Genomic DNA, 19107 nt, shown 5'->3' with positions numbered 1-19107 from the left:
CCCCCTGTGTGGGGCTTTCTGGGGTTTGAGCATCAATGAGACAATGTGAGGGAAAGATCAAGGCCAGAGAAATGCAAAAACATGATGGTTCTGAATGATGAACACTGTAATGTTTTGCATCTGCACTCTAGTAAAAGACTAATTTAATCATTTCTGCCTAATGAAATATTGCATACTGTATATATCTCCCTTTTTAACTGGAGTGGAAGTAAATTAAAAAAAAATGTTTGTAATTATTTAATATTATTCATCAGTGTCCAATCCTACATATTGTAAGGATGTCTGTTTTGTCTCTATTTCAAATAATGTCATATTTAGACACATATTTAGATACTGGTCTCCCAGAGAATGAGCAGCAAATATTTTGGCCACAGGAACACAGGTCATGGGTTAAATCAAATGATACAAAACCCTTGGGTTGTGTGGGGTTTACACGTTATCTTGCTTTCTGTAAAGGAAAGAGATGGCATTTTGGACAAATCAGTTAACAGCAATGTATTGCAATAAGTGTGACACTTTTTTGGCACAAAACAGGAATAGTTTTGAAGACTTCCATGTTGCAACACACAGCCTGCCTGCTTAGAGAGGATGTAACAGGGGATTTGTACTGCACTAACATCAAATTCCCCTGACCTCTTCTTGCAATGCTACAGTATTTTTAACTCAATATAAAACTGGTGAAATATAATTATGTCCATTGAAACATTTCCGCCTCCACTAGCATATTCATTAAAAAAGATTGATACAGACTAAATGATCACTTTTCATTAGCAATGATAACACTGTTAATGCTTTCTATTAAGTTGTATGAATAAAGGTTTAATGGGAATTCGGTTGATACTATTTATTTCAACTGAGTTTCAACTGAGTTTCTATGGAAGTTTAATAAACTAATCATGAAATTAAACCAAATGTTAACAAACCATCACTATTACTGAATATCTGAATATCTTGTATTGTTTAATCAATAGTCAAGTGAACTTCAATGGATCGTAAACTGACTATTGCTGACTATTACTAGAACATTAGACCTTCACTTTTATAATTCAATATAAAGCACTTCAGCTACCCTTCTGAAGAAAGATAAAAATTGTTATGCTTAAAAGTTGGTTTTCAAGCATGTTTTTAAGATCTGGAAAATATTGGGTTCCAGACTAACACTTCTGGTTTTTCAGTGACCTAACCTTAAATTGTTAGATTTTCTCTTATGCGGTTGCTAATAAGCCACAAATGTATTTTTGGAATTTAAGAGTATTGTCATGCCTTCTATATATGTATATGTATTATATATTTTTTCTGTTTAAGTAAATATACCTTGCACTTGCCAGTACCTTTCTTGCCAGCTAGTTTGTCTAAAATTAAACAGGACAAAGAATGAGGGATTAGAATTTGATTATTACAATCAATGAAAAGAATATCAGGTTTCATTTAATAACATTCTGGGTTGCTGTGAGTAATAAGAAAAGCGTGCTGTATTCTCCAAGTGTTTGAAAGATTTCCAACCCATTCCCATACACTTTGGTCCAGTGCAATCACCTTTTGTGATGAGGGCAGTGGTGTGTAGGATTGATTTTCAGTAGGATTGAGATCGGGGGATTGTTCTCACAAGGGAAAATGATTAAAGTCTGTCTTGTACTTTTCCATTCAACTACACATTTTGTCCCTGAGACACTTTATTCATGACACTGAGTTCATACAACATTGGCAACTGATGTATCACGTGATGGCCAGTGGTCTCCAACCAAAACTTTTGGATTTAATAGTTATCTTAATCAATAGCAAAATATAAACACAAAAGTCAATCTAGACTGAGTACTGTAAGTCAATATCTTGTTCAGTTATGTATTAGGTAACGGTTAGAATTCAAACCAGAAAACACTGTGACTAAAAAGCAAAAGAGTCAGGGTTCCCTCATTCAGTTTTCCCCAAAAACTTTAGCTTTAAGTTAAAAGACTTATACTAGTCTCGAATAGACTACCTTAGCCATGTGATGAAAGCTGACACAGGGATATTCTGATTAACTAATACCAATCAATAAATTGAATGGGCTGAAAGGTTTCCTCTCATTTGTAACCCTTTGAATGTTTTTACGATCTAATAAATAGGAATGATGGAACCTAAGGAGGAGACGTAATGTGCTCTCTGGCAGGGATGGAAGCAGAAGACAGAGAAGACACTGGATCTGCTTTATCATACAAGACAAGTAATAAACTTGCAGATGAAGAATTCACACTACCTCAAATCAAGACCTAACACTAAGCAAGCAACAGCAATTGTTCAATACATCACAATTACTAAAGTAAAAAAATGAGTAAAAAAGAATACAGGAATCATTAACTTATTTAGTATATGAATGCATATATTAAGTATTTCTTATAAAGTAATGTTATACATTTGAATATTTTATAGGGAAAATTAGTTTAAACACAATCCTAAGAAATTATTCTGTACCTGTGTTCTACTGTGTTGATACTGTAGGTACCCTGAAGTCTTTGTCAAACAATTAATGAAGATATATGAATATATATAAAAGGCTATGCATATTCAAAAGGCATTGTCACTCACCATGTAAATCAGGGAAATACATCAATCATACACTCAAACAAAATAAAAATACTTGCTCAATGATCCAGATAATGCCTGCATGAGGTCAAAACCTTGAAATAGCTTTGACCTTGAAACGTCATTACTTTACATGTACTTTACATGTACAGTATAACATAAAGTAAAAGAGCAGAATAATCTTCTTCCATTGTCCTCTCTCCAGTTACTGACTTTCCCTGGTGTGGTGTCTTTCTTAAAGTGGTGACCATTCCAAGCGTCACAGGAGAAAAAACTTTCCTTTTTGAAAACAAGTCACATAGTCTCAAACTACAATTGGTGTCTGCTGAACAGAAATTTGCTCTGATCCTCTTTTGTGCACAAATGTTTCAAGTGCTCCCATGTCCTTGAGGTCACTAAGTTTCCTTGAGAAGGAGCTAAGTCTGGTACTGATGGAGCTCCTTTTCTGGGAGAGATTAGAGGACCTTCTCTCATACAGGTGGCTTAACTGTTTTCTGAAATGGTTGCCCACAAAGCAGTAGAGGAAGGGATTGATTGCGCTGTTAGAGAAAGCCATGCATAGTGTGAAGGGTACTGCTGTGTCGATCAACACTTGTACCCTGCAACTGGTTATGACATTGAGTCTGGTTAGCACATCCAGAAAAGTGATGACGTGGAAGGGAACCCAGCAAATGAAGAATGCCAACACCACAGCCACCACCATCCTCAGAACCTTATCTCGTTTGTCGGAAGTTTGCTCCAGGCCTGGAGTCTCAAGTAGATGTTTGCCAATGCCCAGGTAACAGCTGGCAATCACTGAGAAGGGAACCAAGAAACCCAAGGTGTTCTTCATTAAAGCCATTCCTGCAAACCATTCGGAGTAATGGCTCTGGGGAAAATCCATTACACAGGCTGTGACTCCGTGTTTCAGTTCATAAGTGTTTCTGAAATACATGGTGGGTAAAGACGAGAGGCTGGCCAGTACCCACACAATGCATGTCACAGTTCTCGCCCTACACAATCTCCGACTGCTCTGGGACTGAAAGGGGTGTACTATGGCCCGGTATCTGTCCACACTCATGCAGGTAATAAAAAATATACTGGCATATAAATTGATACACAAGATAGTGCCGCAGACTTTGCACATAACAGTCCCAAAAATCCAGTTGTAGCTAAAAGAGTAGTACACAGCCCACATTGGTAGACTCAGTAAGAAAAATATGTCAGAAATGGCCAAACTGAGTATGTAAGTGTTGGCAACAGTTTTGCGTCCTATTCTTAGACACAGAACGGACACTACCAAGCAGTTACCGATGAACCCAAAAATAAAGATAATACTATATATGGCAGGAATCAGGGTGGTATGGTACCTAGACAATGGTACTCCATGACATACTTCAGTTGCAGATGATAAATTTTCTAGTTCTAATGTGGAAAACGAGATATTAGGAAGAATGGTGCTCATTGTCATTACTCCTTCAGCATTTGTTGAAAATTCTCTTTCTAATGTTGCAACCCTGCAAAAAAGAAAACAGAGTAAATATGATTGTCACAGCTACATTATTTTATTTCACTGTTGTGTTGAATAAGACTCCACAATAACTGTCACAGTAACTAGAGCACAATCTACATACAATCTCAAAAACAACACTTACAAAACAACCTTGAGATAACACAAAGAGTAAATGCTGAGCAGATGCATACCTTAGTAAACCTATTTTAAATACTTATGCAGATTTTGCAATGTCTCTGACACAAATGCAATAGCTCTCATGTGTCCATATATTCTTATTAAATGGTTAAAGAAATAGAAGTTACTGTAATCTAGTGTGCACATTGTCTACTACGTTTGCTAAAACCTAAGAAATCATTGACATCTTAGTATGCTTAGTTTTGTTTTTCACTTTCGTGAGTTATGTGCCTTCCTATCAGAAATAAATACAACAGCATTCTTTGCAAAGGAACAATTAAAGGTTAACTTCTTGCTGAAAAAGAGAAACACAACATTTTGACTATTAAGTCTCCTCCAGCCTTCTTCTCATCTGAAGAAAGCTCAGCAGCAGAAACAATGCGTTTCTTCCATCTAATTTTCAGTTAACCTTTACTTGTTTCTTTGAAGTCAATGCACGCATCCACAAAAACATTCTTTGTTGTATAAGGAGCAAATGCTATTTATGATGTCTGCAAAAAACTGCTTCATATTAAGCATTAATATTTGACTTTCACTTCATGTTAAGGTAAAAATGTTTCTTCTCATTTAAAATAAAAATCTTTGCTCATACCATAAAAAACTTAGTTCATTAATAGTTTTAGTTTTTTCTGGCACAGAAAGTGTTTGGAAAGCACAGCCAATAAAAATGATTTCTGTTTAACTTCCACAAAATCTAAATTAATGTGGCCTGAGGTTTGTAAACATTCACAGCAGGGACATACACTCACGGGCCAAATGCCATGTAGACTGAACTTCAACACGGAGTCACTGTTCACAGTTTCAGGGTTATGTATAAACTCTACAGCAACTGCAGAATATCAGTTTTATATGCACTACGGTCATATGTTTTGTATTAAACTAGAAGTAAATAGGTGAAGTTTTAAATGGAATGTTGCCAAAGCTGTACAAGGAACTTATTTATTGCGCATTACTAATGATTTTGTTTTTTGAAACTAAGTGTAATTAAAGTGGGATCACATATTAATTTGTCAGTAAGAAGAGAGTAAGCCTATTTTGGAATTTGAAAATTAATGAGATTTAAATAAAAATGTAAAATTCTTTTTTAAAGAATTCACAAAATATCTTCATAATCTAACATCTAATAACATGTAATAGCATGTTACAGAATCCTGATCTGAAATCTGAAATCAGAGATGGTCTATAAGATACAGTAATGGTGGGTGTGTACAGCAGTGCTGTGTGCATGACCTTACCTAAGTTATCTGTATCTGACAACAAGGACAAAAGGATGGTCTGGAATATTACCTGAGGGTGGGAAATCATGAGAAGTTTCACTGAACCTTTGAGAAGATAAATATTACCTTAATGTGCCTTATTATGTTGCGGAAATAAGAAAGTATTATAATACGGGAGAAATGGCAAATCACACTTTCTTGGAGGCACGCAACTCAAATCATGAGGGAACCAAGGAAGAGAAAGCGATGAGCCTGGTCTCAGGCTGTCAAAGAAAATAAAATACAGCAGCCTGTTTTAACACCACAATCTTAATATCACAATACCAAACACGTTAGCTCCACTTTTGTATCGCTATGATACAGAAAACATATTGCTACTCTGAAATCGGTTTACAGATTACAAAAGAGCAACCAGATACATTCACAAGCTTACAGAAATGTGCCTGCACTGAATGGCTAAAGGAACTGACCCTTGTTTTCAATCTTGAACAGAAAAGACAACAAGGGGACCTGATTCAAAATTTCAAAATACTGAAAGACAGTGACAACGTTTCTCCAAAGGACTTCAGAATCAAAAGGTAAATACAAAAGAGACGAGTGGAAACTGCTTGGAAGAGCATTTAAAACAGTCACTGTGAAACATGCTTTGAAGCTAAAATAAAATAAGAATAGTTAGAAAAGAGCCATTCAGCCTATCTAACCAATTTCATTGCTAGTAGTAAATTGATCTGAGGATCTAAGCCAAACATTTCGTGAAAGAAGTGTATGTATCAGCTTCAACAGCATGTTCTGGACACCCTTTTTTGCAGAAATGTGCCTCCTGTTCTCAAATTCAAATGTACCTTTGTGCTTCTCCATGCAATTAGTTATGACAATAAAGTATTGAATTTGTTCTGTTTTCAAAGCTGTTGATGAATGTACTCAGAATAATTAGCTACTAGCAAGCAGAAGAGGTACAGTATAAAGCCCAGATGGTCTTTTCAGTCTGTAACCTTTCTTGTGCTGTGAAGTTCCTAACCTATTTGGTGTAAATAACAAGGCCAAATTTGTACCTTTATAAATAATAAATGAATTTTCTCTATTCTCCTTCAATTTTATCACATTCACAGCAAATCTAAAGGAACATTAGCTGACAATAAGTTTCCCTTATGATATTACTGTACATCACTCTATAGAAATATTTTATGAATGAGAAAGGTATATATACTGTAGGCATTTAGGAAGTAACACATTTTGAGAAACACAAAAGCAATCTGCTTCACTCTATATGCAACAGGAACTAAAGGCTGACACATCAAATAAAAATAGATAATTACCAAAAACCTGTCAAGATGACTTTCAAGTTCAATGGAGAAAGTGGAATTGCTGAAGTCTGAATAAAATATCCAACTTTGTCATTTGTTCTATTCTACCTAGTCACACACTGTATTTATTTTAGAAAAGATCAGCTCCAAACTCTGCAATAAATTAAATGATTTTAGTCTTGCATTAAATAGGCTGCAAATCAAAGACAGAGAGACCAGATCCCTTCTTACGAAATTTGCTAGAAAACTTTTCAAGGCAAAACATTAGTTTCTCTGTAAAGAATAACATTCTTCACTTTTATACACACAAGCAAAAGCAAAAATGTTCCTTCCGGAGTGTATTTCAAGAAATAAGAAATTATATTTTCACACTACATAATAGGTTTTCCAGAGATACAAGCATCTGGTTAATGTTAAGAGGGAAGGAGAAAACCATGACAAGCCAATGGCTGGCTGAAGTATTGTGAGAGGTCAATATTTCACTTTGATTCAGCCTGAAACCCAGAAACAGGCAAAAGCCTAGGAATCAGAGGAATAAGAGCAATGGCACTACATGTTGCCTTTGCATGCAACATGCAAGTATTTTATCTATATATTGTATATCTCAGTATACAGTATTTCAGTATTTTAACACAGAAACAAATACAGAAGGTATTAGGTATGAGTATTAGTATTACTGTTATTTTAAATCAACCATTCAAAACCTATTCCGTATTTCAAAAGATCACTTATATTTTTGAATTGGCACAATACAAGTACATTATTTGCATAGAAAAGCATAATCAGTCTATATAAGCATAATCAAGCATAATAGGCATTTATGCTTACTATATAATAGATCTATTAATCATATAGATACAATACTGCACTTACATAAAAATCTCATCTAATTTAGACCAATTAATAAAATATAATGATTTTAGAAGTGATAAAGACAAATTAAGCATTATTTTTGTAGTGAAATTATACCTTCGGTTTGTCTACAAAGACAAGCACTTTGGAATGTAATTTTAAAAGCTATCTTTTAAAATACGAGTGTTCATTCACAAACCAGAACATTAAAAATAAAATGAATAGACACATTAAAAAAATATAATGTGCAGTAATAAGTACCATTAATTGTTTATTAATTTAACCTATATAAAAAATAATACATTTAGCCAACAGATTTGGTTGAAGTTTGTCAAAATATTCATTTATATTTGTCTGTGCGCTGGTACAGTAAAATTATTACTTTATAGAGTAATTATTTTAGATGTTCTGTGGAATCTGTGCATTAAATTCAAAGACAGGAAATCCCAAGAATTACATCAGATCTTGTATATAAATCGAGCCCTAGACATCCAATGAGTGAAATATGATTAATGAAAAATTCAAAACATTTCCGTTGAGCAGAATTTGCTATGAGAAGGTGAAGACATCTGATCATCATACTTAAAAATAAAGTTAGCGAATTACATTTATTTATAACGTATTTCTTTTCTGTGAGTAAACATCTGAGTAAAAATAATTTATCTGAATTTACGATACAACTGTTGTATCGTGAGTGAATGAATGACATCAAATATTATTTTTAAACATGCATTTAGTTAAAAACTATACCCATCTGTTCTACTTTTACCTAAGGAAAATGAGATGGTTTCTATGTTTTTTGCATTCTTTTAACATTAAGAAGTACTATTCTTGTTTTCTTTTAATTTATTTCTATTTACAGCAAATTCAATCTCTTACCTTTAGGGTAAAATCCTTTTAAAGGAGTACAGTGTATGTTCTCCCTTTTTGTGTTGTTTCAGAAATGATCACTAGAACTTCTTGTTCTTTTCTTGTATACTTTCAACAGTCCATTGGGATTCATCAATGTAAATCAACTGTTCGAACAATTTGAACACATGCCAGCAGTTTGGGATAAGAAATCCGTCATTTTGACTACTCCCAGTCCTCACATTAAACTGACTGTTGTCCAAAAAAACATGGAAAAACAGCTTGGAGAGGCAGGGCTGAAATCAAATCAAGATGTTGCATGTCACACCATTAAAAAATCTAAAGCTTTTTTTTAAATAAACTTCTTTTCTCGTTCCTTTTACAACAGTAACACAAAACGATGAATTGTGACGGACCCTAATACGGGATTAACAGTGTTAAACTATCCTTTTGACAATAAGGAAATGAAAAATCAGGAGCTGTGGCTAAAATCTATCCATGAATTACAGCTCTGTTCATTCCCAGTGCTGACATGTGGATATCATGTTTTTAAAGTAAATAGTTTCTTCCAAGCTGAGGTTCCTGTAAATCTGCAAGTAAAAAACTAAAACTGGCATGTAAGATATGTTCTCTGTCTTTATTTGAAAGAAATAGGAAAAACGGCTGTAAGGGTGTAAACTGTAGAAGGTTCTTCAGTTCACAAATAATGGAGGTATGTAGCCACTACTACAGTAACTGTGTTATACAGCCAAATAAAAGCTACAGTATTTTACCTAGAAAGCTACTTACGCACTGTAAAAAGATGGTGTAACATTGAAAACTACATTCTTTATTAGAAAGCTAAAAGCTAATACACACACCAGTTTTACCAGAAGAAAAATAACTTGTCAGTGTGTTTTTGGACAGTGGAAGGAAATCAGAGCACCCAGAGGAAACCCACATGGGAAGAACATGCAAACTCCACACATATAGCACTCCAGGACAGGATCTGAACCCAGAGCTCCAGCACTATAAGACAGAAATGCCCACTGCCCCACTGTACTGTGCTGCCCTAAACCATATATTTCATACTCAAATTCTTTTTCTTTTCATATTTCATCTCAAGTATCCCTCATCCACCTTTGCAGCTGGCACCTTGGTTCACTCTTCACTCTGCACGGCTAAACCTCAGCTGAGGAGGCTAAGCCATAGTTCACTCTAAAAACTCAATAAAATACATCTATTTGCACATAGGAAGCTAACCCACAGCTTTTGGGTTAGGAATTAACTCCAAGCAAATGTTGGCTATGACTTCTTTAAAGTCCTTTATAGCCAAGGGCACTAAGATTGTTGCTAGATTAGCATAACAAACAATACTGTTATATTAATATGAAGAAATTAAACATCTAGTCTTGAGCACAAAGGAAGGAATTTAGAATTCCCGAAAAGGTTCATTCAAGCTTCCTGGGAAGAAACAACCATTTTCCTGGGAAGATGACAAGTAAAAAATGAAGTAGGTACATATAAAATTCACAATCAGAGGCACTGCTGTACATAAACAGTGATTAGTGTCTGAAACAAATTATCTAATCATGTTGTTTTAATTGATGGGATGCACCATCATGTCTGGTGAGATTTTGTCACTGTTTAACTAACTTGACATACAAACATGCAGGAAAAGCCATGGGTGTCTTCTCTCGTCAATAATCCTTTCAGGCTCAGGTCATCATTGTGCATAAGAAATGCAAATGTGCAAAGCCACAATGAGAGAGGATCTTATAAAAACTGTTGAAAAAACAGAAAACAATATGTGTATGTTTCCAAGAACAAGCATTTATTTGCTGTCCACTATTATATTTCATTTAAAGTTACAAGGTTTCAGTTGTATTGGTTTTGTTAACCTTACTGGACCAAACTATTTAGATTTCAGTAATTTTTTTGTAAAATTTAAATATAATTCATTTGGTATATCTTTTACTAAAAAGCTAAGAAAATATGTTCATTTTTTACTTGCTCATCACTAAATACTGTATATTAACTTTGGATAACCTTGTGAGCTGTTTGGATATTAATGTGTGTGTACTGAAATAGCCATTAATAGTAACTTCAATTCTGAGTGTCCAGCAGCTGGATATACAATGAATCCTCAGTACAAAAGGTCATGCACATGGAAAGGGATGCCATTCAGAAACTTGTGTTAAGCTCTTAGCAAGATGCGTAGCTGAATACTGTAATATCTGACTTCTATTAGCAACAGCTTAGCATCCCTTCCTCAGTGTTTTGTTATCATCATTAAATGATAAATGAAAATGACTTAAATGAAAAGAAGATAGTCAGTGGCATCTACACTGAATAAAAGTCAAAATCTTTTGACTTTTAAAGTTCAGGAAACAATTACAGGGGCAGTGTAGTGGTTAGCACCACTGCCTCACAGCTCTGTGGCCCTGGGGTCAATTCCAAATCTCAGGTGCTACCTGTGTGGAGTTGGTTTGTTCTCCCTCTGTTTGTTTGGATTTCCTCCAGGTGCTCCAGTTTTCTCCCACATTCAAAAACATACTGGTAGATTAATTGGCTTCTTGGAAAACTAGTCTTAGGTGTGTATGTATGCTTGACTGTGTTTGTGTTAGTCTGCCCTGCAATGGACAGGTATGCCGTCTAGGGTGTACCCCTCCCTCCTTGTACCTGTTGTTTGTTGGGATAGGTTACCCCAAGTCCCTGAACTGGAAGAAGCAGCTAGAAAATGGATGGGTGGTGATAATACTACAATAGTGACGGAGGACTCAAAATTAGAGTCTTACTCAGGTGACACAATGGTCATACAATTCTAAATTATTCCATCTTTCTAGTCAACATCTTTATTTTTCACTGTTCGGTAAAATACTGAAGTTTACTTCTACTAAGCTAACAGGAAATAACTAAGAATATGTTTGCGTCTGTTGCATTATTTGTGTTTCTGCAATGTATTGTTGAGGAACACTGTGGCATACAATGTGATGTAGCACATCAAAGAGCTATTTTCATGCAAGATGTATAACTCCATTTTAGTTCTTTAGGCAGCAAGTAAGTTGTTGCAAATAGATATTTTACCAACGGCATTCCGACTTTTCTTATCTTTAAAAAGTAAACCCTCACAACTGTATTTTTAGAAAACTAGAACAGGGAGTGAGATTGTGAGTAAAACAGAGGAATGTTTTTAGTAATATTTGTTTTGTTTTGTTGAAAACTGCCATCAGCAATTCAAATCGCTGAATAACAACCTACCAGGAGGCTAAATACTCTGGAGGTCTACTGGTCAATTCACAAGGGACAACTGTGTGACCCGTTATTCAATTTGGTAGAATGATAGCTATAGGAGTGCAATATGTTATGTGACAATTATAGCTGCAGCAACTCCCTCTCATTATCAGTGAAAGCACTCTGGAATGCTTCTTGGCTTTAACAGAGCATAAAGCATTTCCACAAAAAGCCCATTTTATAGTGCCTCATTTGCTGAATGGTCTGTTTGTTAAGTGAAAATATTTATTCCTATTAAATGACAGTGATTAGACTTTAATGACACTTTATTGACACTAGAAATTTAAACATTAAAAGGAAACAATACAATTCAACCAAAGGTCTTATATAAAAGTCTTGAAACTGTACTTTTCTTAAATTCTATTGTACTTCCATGATTATTGACTGTTTTTTCCAAATATCTCTCGTACTTAATAGTAAGGAACAACATTAACATGTTTTCCTTTTCTTTACAAGGGTGAGTGTGTTGGAGGGTGAGATTGCTTTGCAGTCCTTAGTCCTGGCAGAGATGCAGATCAGGTATTTCAGGGACTGGAGCAGGTGAAGTCTCTGGGACACATAACTGATTGACAAAAGTATTGGCACATTTATGTCAAATGGCTTTATCTTGCATACTTCCATTATAATGAGAATATGTTTCTCTTTTTTCAAATTTTCTGGTCTTTTTTCACATTTTTATGTTGAATCCCCTTCAAGCATCCAAAAGATGTGAAAATGTCATTAAATATTTTACTTTTCTGGGCATGATATTGAACATGCACTGTCCCTGAACATCTGCTCTCCCTGTCATAGAAAACACAATTCTGCAGTAATTACCCACAACAGACATTTATCACTTGAACGATCAGAAAAACAAGTTAAAATGAGGAGTCCCTAAAATGAAAACATCTGAAATTCCAGCATGGTTACTTTAAGTAACTCTTTACATTCAAAGCCTAGAAACTGTGGTCAATTTTAAACATTTTATGATAGTATGTACTTTTATACTTCCAGAGCCTTATGGTACAATCTGTGCATATCTAATGAATATGAAAAATGTTTTTGTGGAACATTTGTGGAGGATGGACATTATCCTATACATATGATTGTGATTACATGAATATATAGAAAGATCTATATGTTTAAGACCAAATAAGCTATTTTTAATTGCTTCAGATATGTAGAAATATGTGTGGCACAGTGGTACAGTGGTTAGCATTGCTACCTCAGAGTGCTGGGGACCTGAGTTCATTTTTCAGGGTACTATCTGTGTGGAGTTTGTATGTTCTCCCCATGTTTGTTTGGGTTTTCTCTCACAATTCTAATTCAAAGACCTACTGGTAGGTTAATTAGCGTCTGGGACAGCTGGCCCTGGTCTGAGTTTGTGTGAATCTGTGTGCATTCTGCGATGGATTGGTGTCCCGTCTTATGTCCATTGCTTACCGGGATAGGCTCAGGCCCCTCCATGATCCAAAATTGGATAAAAAAGTTACAAACTAAATGGATATAGAAATATATAACCTATTCTATGCAGTGTAGTACAGTCTATTCATTATAATACGCACAGAACCTGACTATTAACAGAAGCCTGTTATATAAAAGGAAACAAATATGAATCTTTTTATTGTTTTGCAAAAACTGTGACAAAATGCAGTTAGAGCAATATACATTAAATAAAGTAAATCCTAGAACACAATAGTATAAAGTCACCCTAAACCTGAGAAGAATGTAGGTGTGAATCTCCTCTGTTTGTAACCTCTTTGTAAAGAGAAGGGCATCCTTAAGATGGATATTCTTTATTACAACAAAAACGGCGTTTTCTTCAAATGTTTGGCAACAGGTGATTTGTCTACCACTTAAACCCTTTTGTGTTCATCTCAGAATCTTAATTCTTCTCTTTTAGCTTACATTCCATGTATTGCTATTACTTGAAAAGGTCCAAACCTTAGATTTGTTGTAACCAACAATGTAAAAGCACTGAAAGTTGACAAGGATGTGGAAAGTTACTGGTAAGCCATTAGTAATAGTGTTCGGTGCACTGAGAAGACAGGAAATAGTCCAGATCATCTGATGTTCAATCCAGATGCAAAAACATTTATCAATTGCCACACTAAAGAAACATGGGAAAGTAAGGATCCCAGGGCATTTGCAATATTTAAGTAATGCAATCTACATGTGTTTTTCTAGATAAGAAAGGACTGTTTATTTGTTGCTTATTTTGTGTACTGAGTTCACATCTAGATAGAAGACCTGGCATCCATTTCTTATTGGCCCTTCAAATATAAATTCTGTCAGGGTATGGAATGCTGGCCTGCCACTATGTAAGCGCACTTAAGCTCTTCCTGTCAAGAGTTGTGTACTTAGGACATTTTCCTATGTCCAATGGAGCTGAAGGGAGGCGAGTACTGACTTAATAAGCTTAAGTATTAAGCTTATTAAATACTGAGATATACAGACTCTCAAAGCAGGCAGACATGAGCTCTTCAATCAGTCAATAACAAATTGAAGTAGCCTTTCATTAGTACAAAAAATGATTTCCGTGCTCTTGTCATATGACATTTCCTTTCCTAGGGGCCAAAGTATTCCCCAGGATAAGTTATTACTGCCTATAATTATATAGGTTTTGCTGTGGAATGTCATTGTTCTTAAGAGTTGGAGTTTTATTTGTAGTGTCCTGACTAAAATCTACAATGGTTTTACTGGGCTATATCTGGGCTCTAACCTTGATATTGTCATGTCTGTCCTCGCAGAAACGCTGCAAGGTAGACAAGGTATGTCTCTTCCACTGGTAGTGAATGTACACAGTAATCGAGATGTTCATTACAACAACAATTGTAATATCATAGAACAACAATTTAAGAAAAATGCAGCATCTGAAAGTCATGTAAATTTCTTGCCTTTTATGGAACACTTCAAAACCCTGGCAAAAACAGAGACATTAATGCTCATAAGTAGATGAGAACCAAAGTACTTAACAGGTGTTAGCAAGTTAAGAGCAACATTTGTCCATAAAGATTGTTTTACATAAACATTTGCACATTAAAGCTACAAGCTGTGACTCTGATGATTTTGTTGTTCAGTTTTTAAGACTTCAAGTCATTGAACTCATCCAAAACTGGCTAAATGCTGTTAATAGCACATAGTCATGATTGACTACATATGGTTAATCTGTTGTCTCTAGGCGTGCGTGGGAAAGTGGTGCTATCAATGTTATATCAACTGTACTTCTGGGGCTGCATCTTGGTACACCACAATGTCCTAAGCAGTATTCACTGTATTTGATGGGAAACTCTGGGTAATCTCTGTATGAGAAATTAAATGACAGACTTGACATCCGTCAGTATGAGATTGAACTATGCTGTTTGCATCATTTAGAGTCCAATGAGACATTTGGATAAAGTCGTTTTTTTAAATAAGTTGTTTAATCACAAAATTCAGCTTTATGTTTTCATTAGATTTTTGTTATAATAATAATAATAATTATTATTATTATTATTATTATTATTATTATTATTATTATTATTATTGTTGTTGTTGTTGTTATTATTATTATTATGGTTATTAATCACAAACTTCAGCTTTATGTTTTCATTAGATTTTTGTTAAAATTAGTTTTAAATTTATTTTAGATTTTTCTTAAGCAATCTGGATGTATTGGTAGATTAAAGGGTTCAGTTTTCTTGATACTGTTGTATCTGTTTTTCAGTTTACATATACAGCAAGCCACTAAAATGTAAAGGGTAGCATTGACATAGACACAGCAAATGTAAAACACAACTATGAATGTGAAAATATGAAAACGAAAAAAAGCATAACTGAGACATGGGGACGACAGTGCTGCAGTAGTTAACATTGCTGCCTTACAGTGGTGTTGCCCTGCGTTCAATTCCTGGTGTACTAACTGTATGAAGTTTGCATGCTCTACCTGTAATCACCACCCACTATCCAAAGACACATTGGCAGGTTAACTAGCTTTTGATCAAAATTGTCCCTGGTGCAAGTGTATATATGTTGTTTGTGTGTGCCCTGTGATGGACTGGCATCCCATCTAGGTTGCATCATGCCTTGTGCAGGATAGCCTCCTGGCCACCGTGATACTGAATTGGATAAGAGGTTATTGAAAGTGATGTAGTGAGGCAAATGTTTCCCAGTCTGGCCTTTTGATTTGTTTGTCCCATGTGGCAGGAGTGACTGAGACAGAAGTATGTAATAACCATGAGGTTGCCACCTAGAGGCTACCATGGCAGCCTCAGGACAAGTCCATTTGTAAACAGTGTTACCAAATAGTCAATTGATTGACAGATTGGCACAATGATGCAGTGGTTATCATTGCTGCCTCGCAGTGCTTGAACAATGGGTTCAGTTTCAGAGCTGGGGTGCTACCCGTGTGGAGTTTGTAGTGAGCTTATGCCCTATTCTGCACTGGCATCCCATCCAGGGGGTACTCTGGCTCCCCTTTAACACCAAATTGGAAGAAAGTGCTAAGAAATTAGACAGATGGTTTGAAATGTGTGCCTTCTTTTGTGTATCAGATGTTGTCTGGCATACAGTATAAAGGAGTTAATCTGGGGTTGGCAGACTAGAAATGTTAATTGTTGGATCAAGTAGATCACAAAAACAGAGAGTTGCCTTAGTTTCAGTAGTGTTGGTACTGGGTAAGCACAGCTCTCTATGCCATTACGTATGACCATTATCTAAGGGTTTAGCAAGAGCTCAACTGAGCCACACTACATTGTTTTATTGCTTTATTTGTTTTATCATATTTCAGATATGATATGATACCATATGATATGGTTCAGATTTGGAGGTCCCTGAAGCCATCCTACCATGCAGATAAGATAATCTTCCACATTAGGCACTTTTGTACTTCTAAGACCCTTAACAGGCTTGTGAACAAACATGACTAAGAAATTACATTTTTAACCTAGCAAGAATAATATGCACCACATTTCTGATACACTGTACACAAAAAATTGGAATGGAATTTCTCTACTGATCCATGCGAGACTGATAGGTCTGCCTCTCCTCAGGTGGATCAATATCAGAGGGAGAAATCGCAACCAAAAACAAAATACTGTGCAAGATTTACACACAAGTGCTTCAAGGAAAAACAAAACACAAACTGAAGATACTCAGCCCTGTGAATCACCTTATATACAAACGTCTACCTTAAACCCATGTGAGAATGTGATTCTTGGGTCTTTTCTTTAATTATTAATTAATCAACTAATTTGCCACATATGAACCTATTTACAAGTAATAGAGATTCTAATGACCTTTAGTGACAGATCAGTTCAAATTGCTATCCTAATTACTGCTGGACTGCCACATTAAGGTTCCTTGGTGAGGATCTTTGTGCCTTACCCATGTTAATATTTCAGGGGCAGTTTGCTTTTCAAGAATTCGGCTTGTTAAGCAAACATTCTTGTATTAATCATTAATATCTCTAAAAGCACTGTTTTTGCAGGGACTGACCATTAGCATAAGAAACAGGAATAAGACAAGCCTGTGAAACCTAAAAATAAGCAAAAAAAACAGGATATAAACTCGGGGACAAAGTTGCCTTGGGAGTAATAAAAAACCGATGGGATCAGGAAAAATAAACTAAAATTGCCTCTGTTTTTTGTGGTTTTCTCTTTCAAGGAATGAACAGATAAAGAAATTCTGGAAAAATGCCCCACTATTCAAGAGCACAAAAATTTTACAGGCTGAATAAATACTTGATACATGCTACATTGTGCCCTAAATATTATTCTTAGTTTCAAGATTTAAATATATATCACATCTCCAATATATAAATATAATGTGCCATGGTACTGTACCAAAATACTATCCTAGCTCCTAAACTGGAGCATCTGCCAGAAACCCAAATGAGCATAGGTTCTCTGAGCTGGAATCAAATCCAAGAGCTGGGAAGCAATAATGCTAACCATATATTCAAGGAAAATATATGTACTGAAATGACTTGAAGAAAATGAACCACTTTTGTTCTGTTACAAAATTATAAAAGAAAAACATTTCTAGAAAAATATTCTCAAATACAGTATATCCTGAGACACCTAATAGCACACAGTCTCCACATAATTTTCTAGAACTGTTTTAAACTGAGTAAATATTGACTATACTCCATACACTTATATTTATGCTTTTTAAAAAAAATACTTTTTTCTTTCAGGAGCAAGACACCTTGCAAGTCATCCCACTAATTATTTAATTTATTTATCAGGCGATTGAACTATAACCTTAGTCTAGTAGCATTTTCTATTTTTTTGTAATATTTATGTTTCTTCCCTACTTTTTCCCCTTTATTTCCTCAGATTACGTTTTATGATAGCAAAGTTTCTCTTCTTTTCCCATCCATCCACAGTCAGAAATCTACATTGTATGTCATTCTTTTTGTCTGTGTTTCTCCCATACCTGGTAAGGGTCACAGAAACATTGAGTCTATCCAGTCCATCACTTGGAGGACACACAGACACAAACACGGTCATACACTCACACTAGGACCAATTTTCAAATAATCTACCAGTATGTTTTTGTACCGTGGAAGGAAACCTGAGCACCCGGAGGTAACCCACATGAACACAGGAAAAACATACAAACTCCACACAGATAGCACCCCAGGTCTGAAATTAAACCCAGGGATCCAGTGCTGTGAGGCAGCAAATCAAACCAATCTGAAACAATGGTTTCTTTATAAAACCCTGAGGCAAAAATGCATGAAAGATGGATGATGGTACTCATATTCAGTGCCATAAAGAAACAGGGTGAGTTCATGAATTAAAGTTGAAGCAAATCAACAGCACGAAAGACAGTAATGAAACGGCAACATAGATGGGAATGTATGTGTCTTCCCAAGGCCAATGGTACAGGTCAGTAAATAAATATAGAACAAATGTCAGCCAGGAGTCAGTACATCTGGTATAGACTGACATGTTTCAGAAAAGGAGATTCTACTTCCACCCACCAAACACTTTCTAAATCTGACCTGACTTGCTGTTTCTTTGATTGGTTCTCAAAGTCTCCTACGATTTGCCCTAATATTAATATAAGAGTTGCTAGCTATTTGTTTTCTCAAAGCATACAATTTTTCCAAGAGGAACTGTAAAGAAGAACCTGTTTTATTATCAAAGTATTGCTAGTCATAGTTATTAGTTAAAACTGTGTGAATGTTATCAATGTTCATTATCAATGTTCATCAACAGATCACTCTATGCTCGACAATGGCTAGGCGGTTATGATTTGAATGTGCTCAAACTGTTGTAGTCACATTCCTGTATATAAAAAGATCATATTCTTTTTCCATGGCAAAAGAGTCAAATACTGCATCTTGAAAACATGGCTAATGAGCTCCATAGCTTCCTAAAATGATTATTGAACAATGTCCTGTTTTTGCCACATC

General features: G+C 35.3%; 1 protein-coding gene across 1 annotated transcript; it reads right to left on the bottom strand.

Annotated features, from left to right (window-relative positions):
• Positions 1-1655: 1655 nt before the first annotated feature.
• agtr2 (angiotensin II receptor, type 2) lies at positions 1656-8534 on the bottom strand. The gene is made up of 2 exons (XM_088925347.1): positions 8484-8534; positions 1656-4058 (listed from the first exon to the last, which is right to left on the bottom strand). Exon 2 carries the CDS (start codon positions 4010-4012, stop codon positions 2867-2869), a length of 1146 nt encoding a protein of 381 aa, XP_088781473.1. The 5' UTR covers positions 4013-4058; positions 8484-8534; the 3' UTR covers positions 1656-2866.
• Positions 8535-19107: the final 10573 nt, after the last annotated feature.

This window comes from Atractosteus spatula, chromosome 9, assembly GCF_055471065.1.
Source record: "Atractosteus spatula isolate fAtrSpa1 chromosome 9, fAtrSpa1.hap1, whole genome shotgun sequence".
In the NCBI taxonomy this organism is placed as follows: domain Eukaryota; kingdom Metazoa; phylum Chordata; class Actinopteri; order Semionotiformes; family Lepisosteidae; genus Atractosteus; species Atractosteus spatula.
The sequence above is the reverse complement of the archived record's forward strand: the minus strand, read 5'-3'. Positions and strand labels throughout refer to the sequence as shown.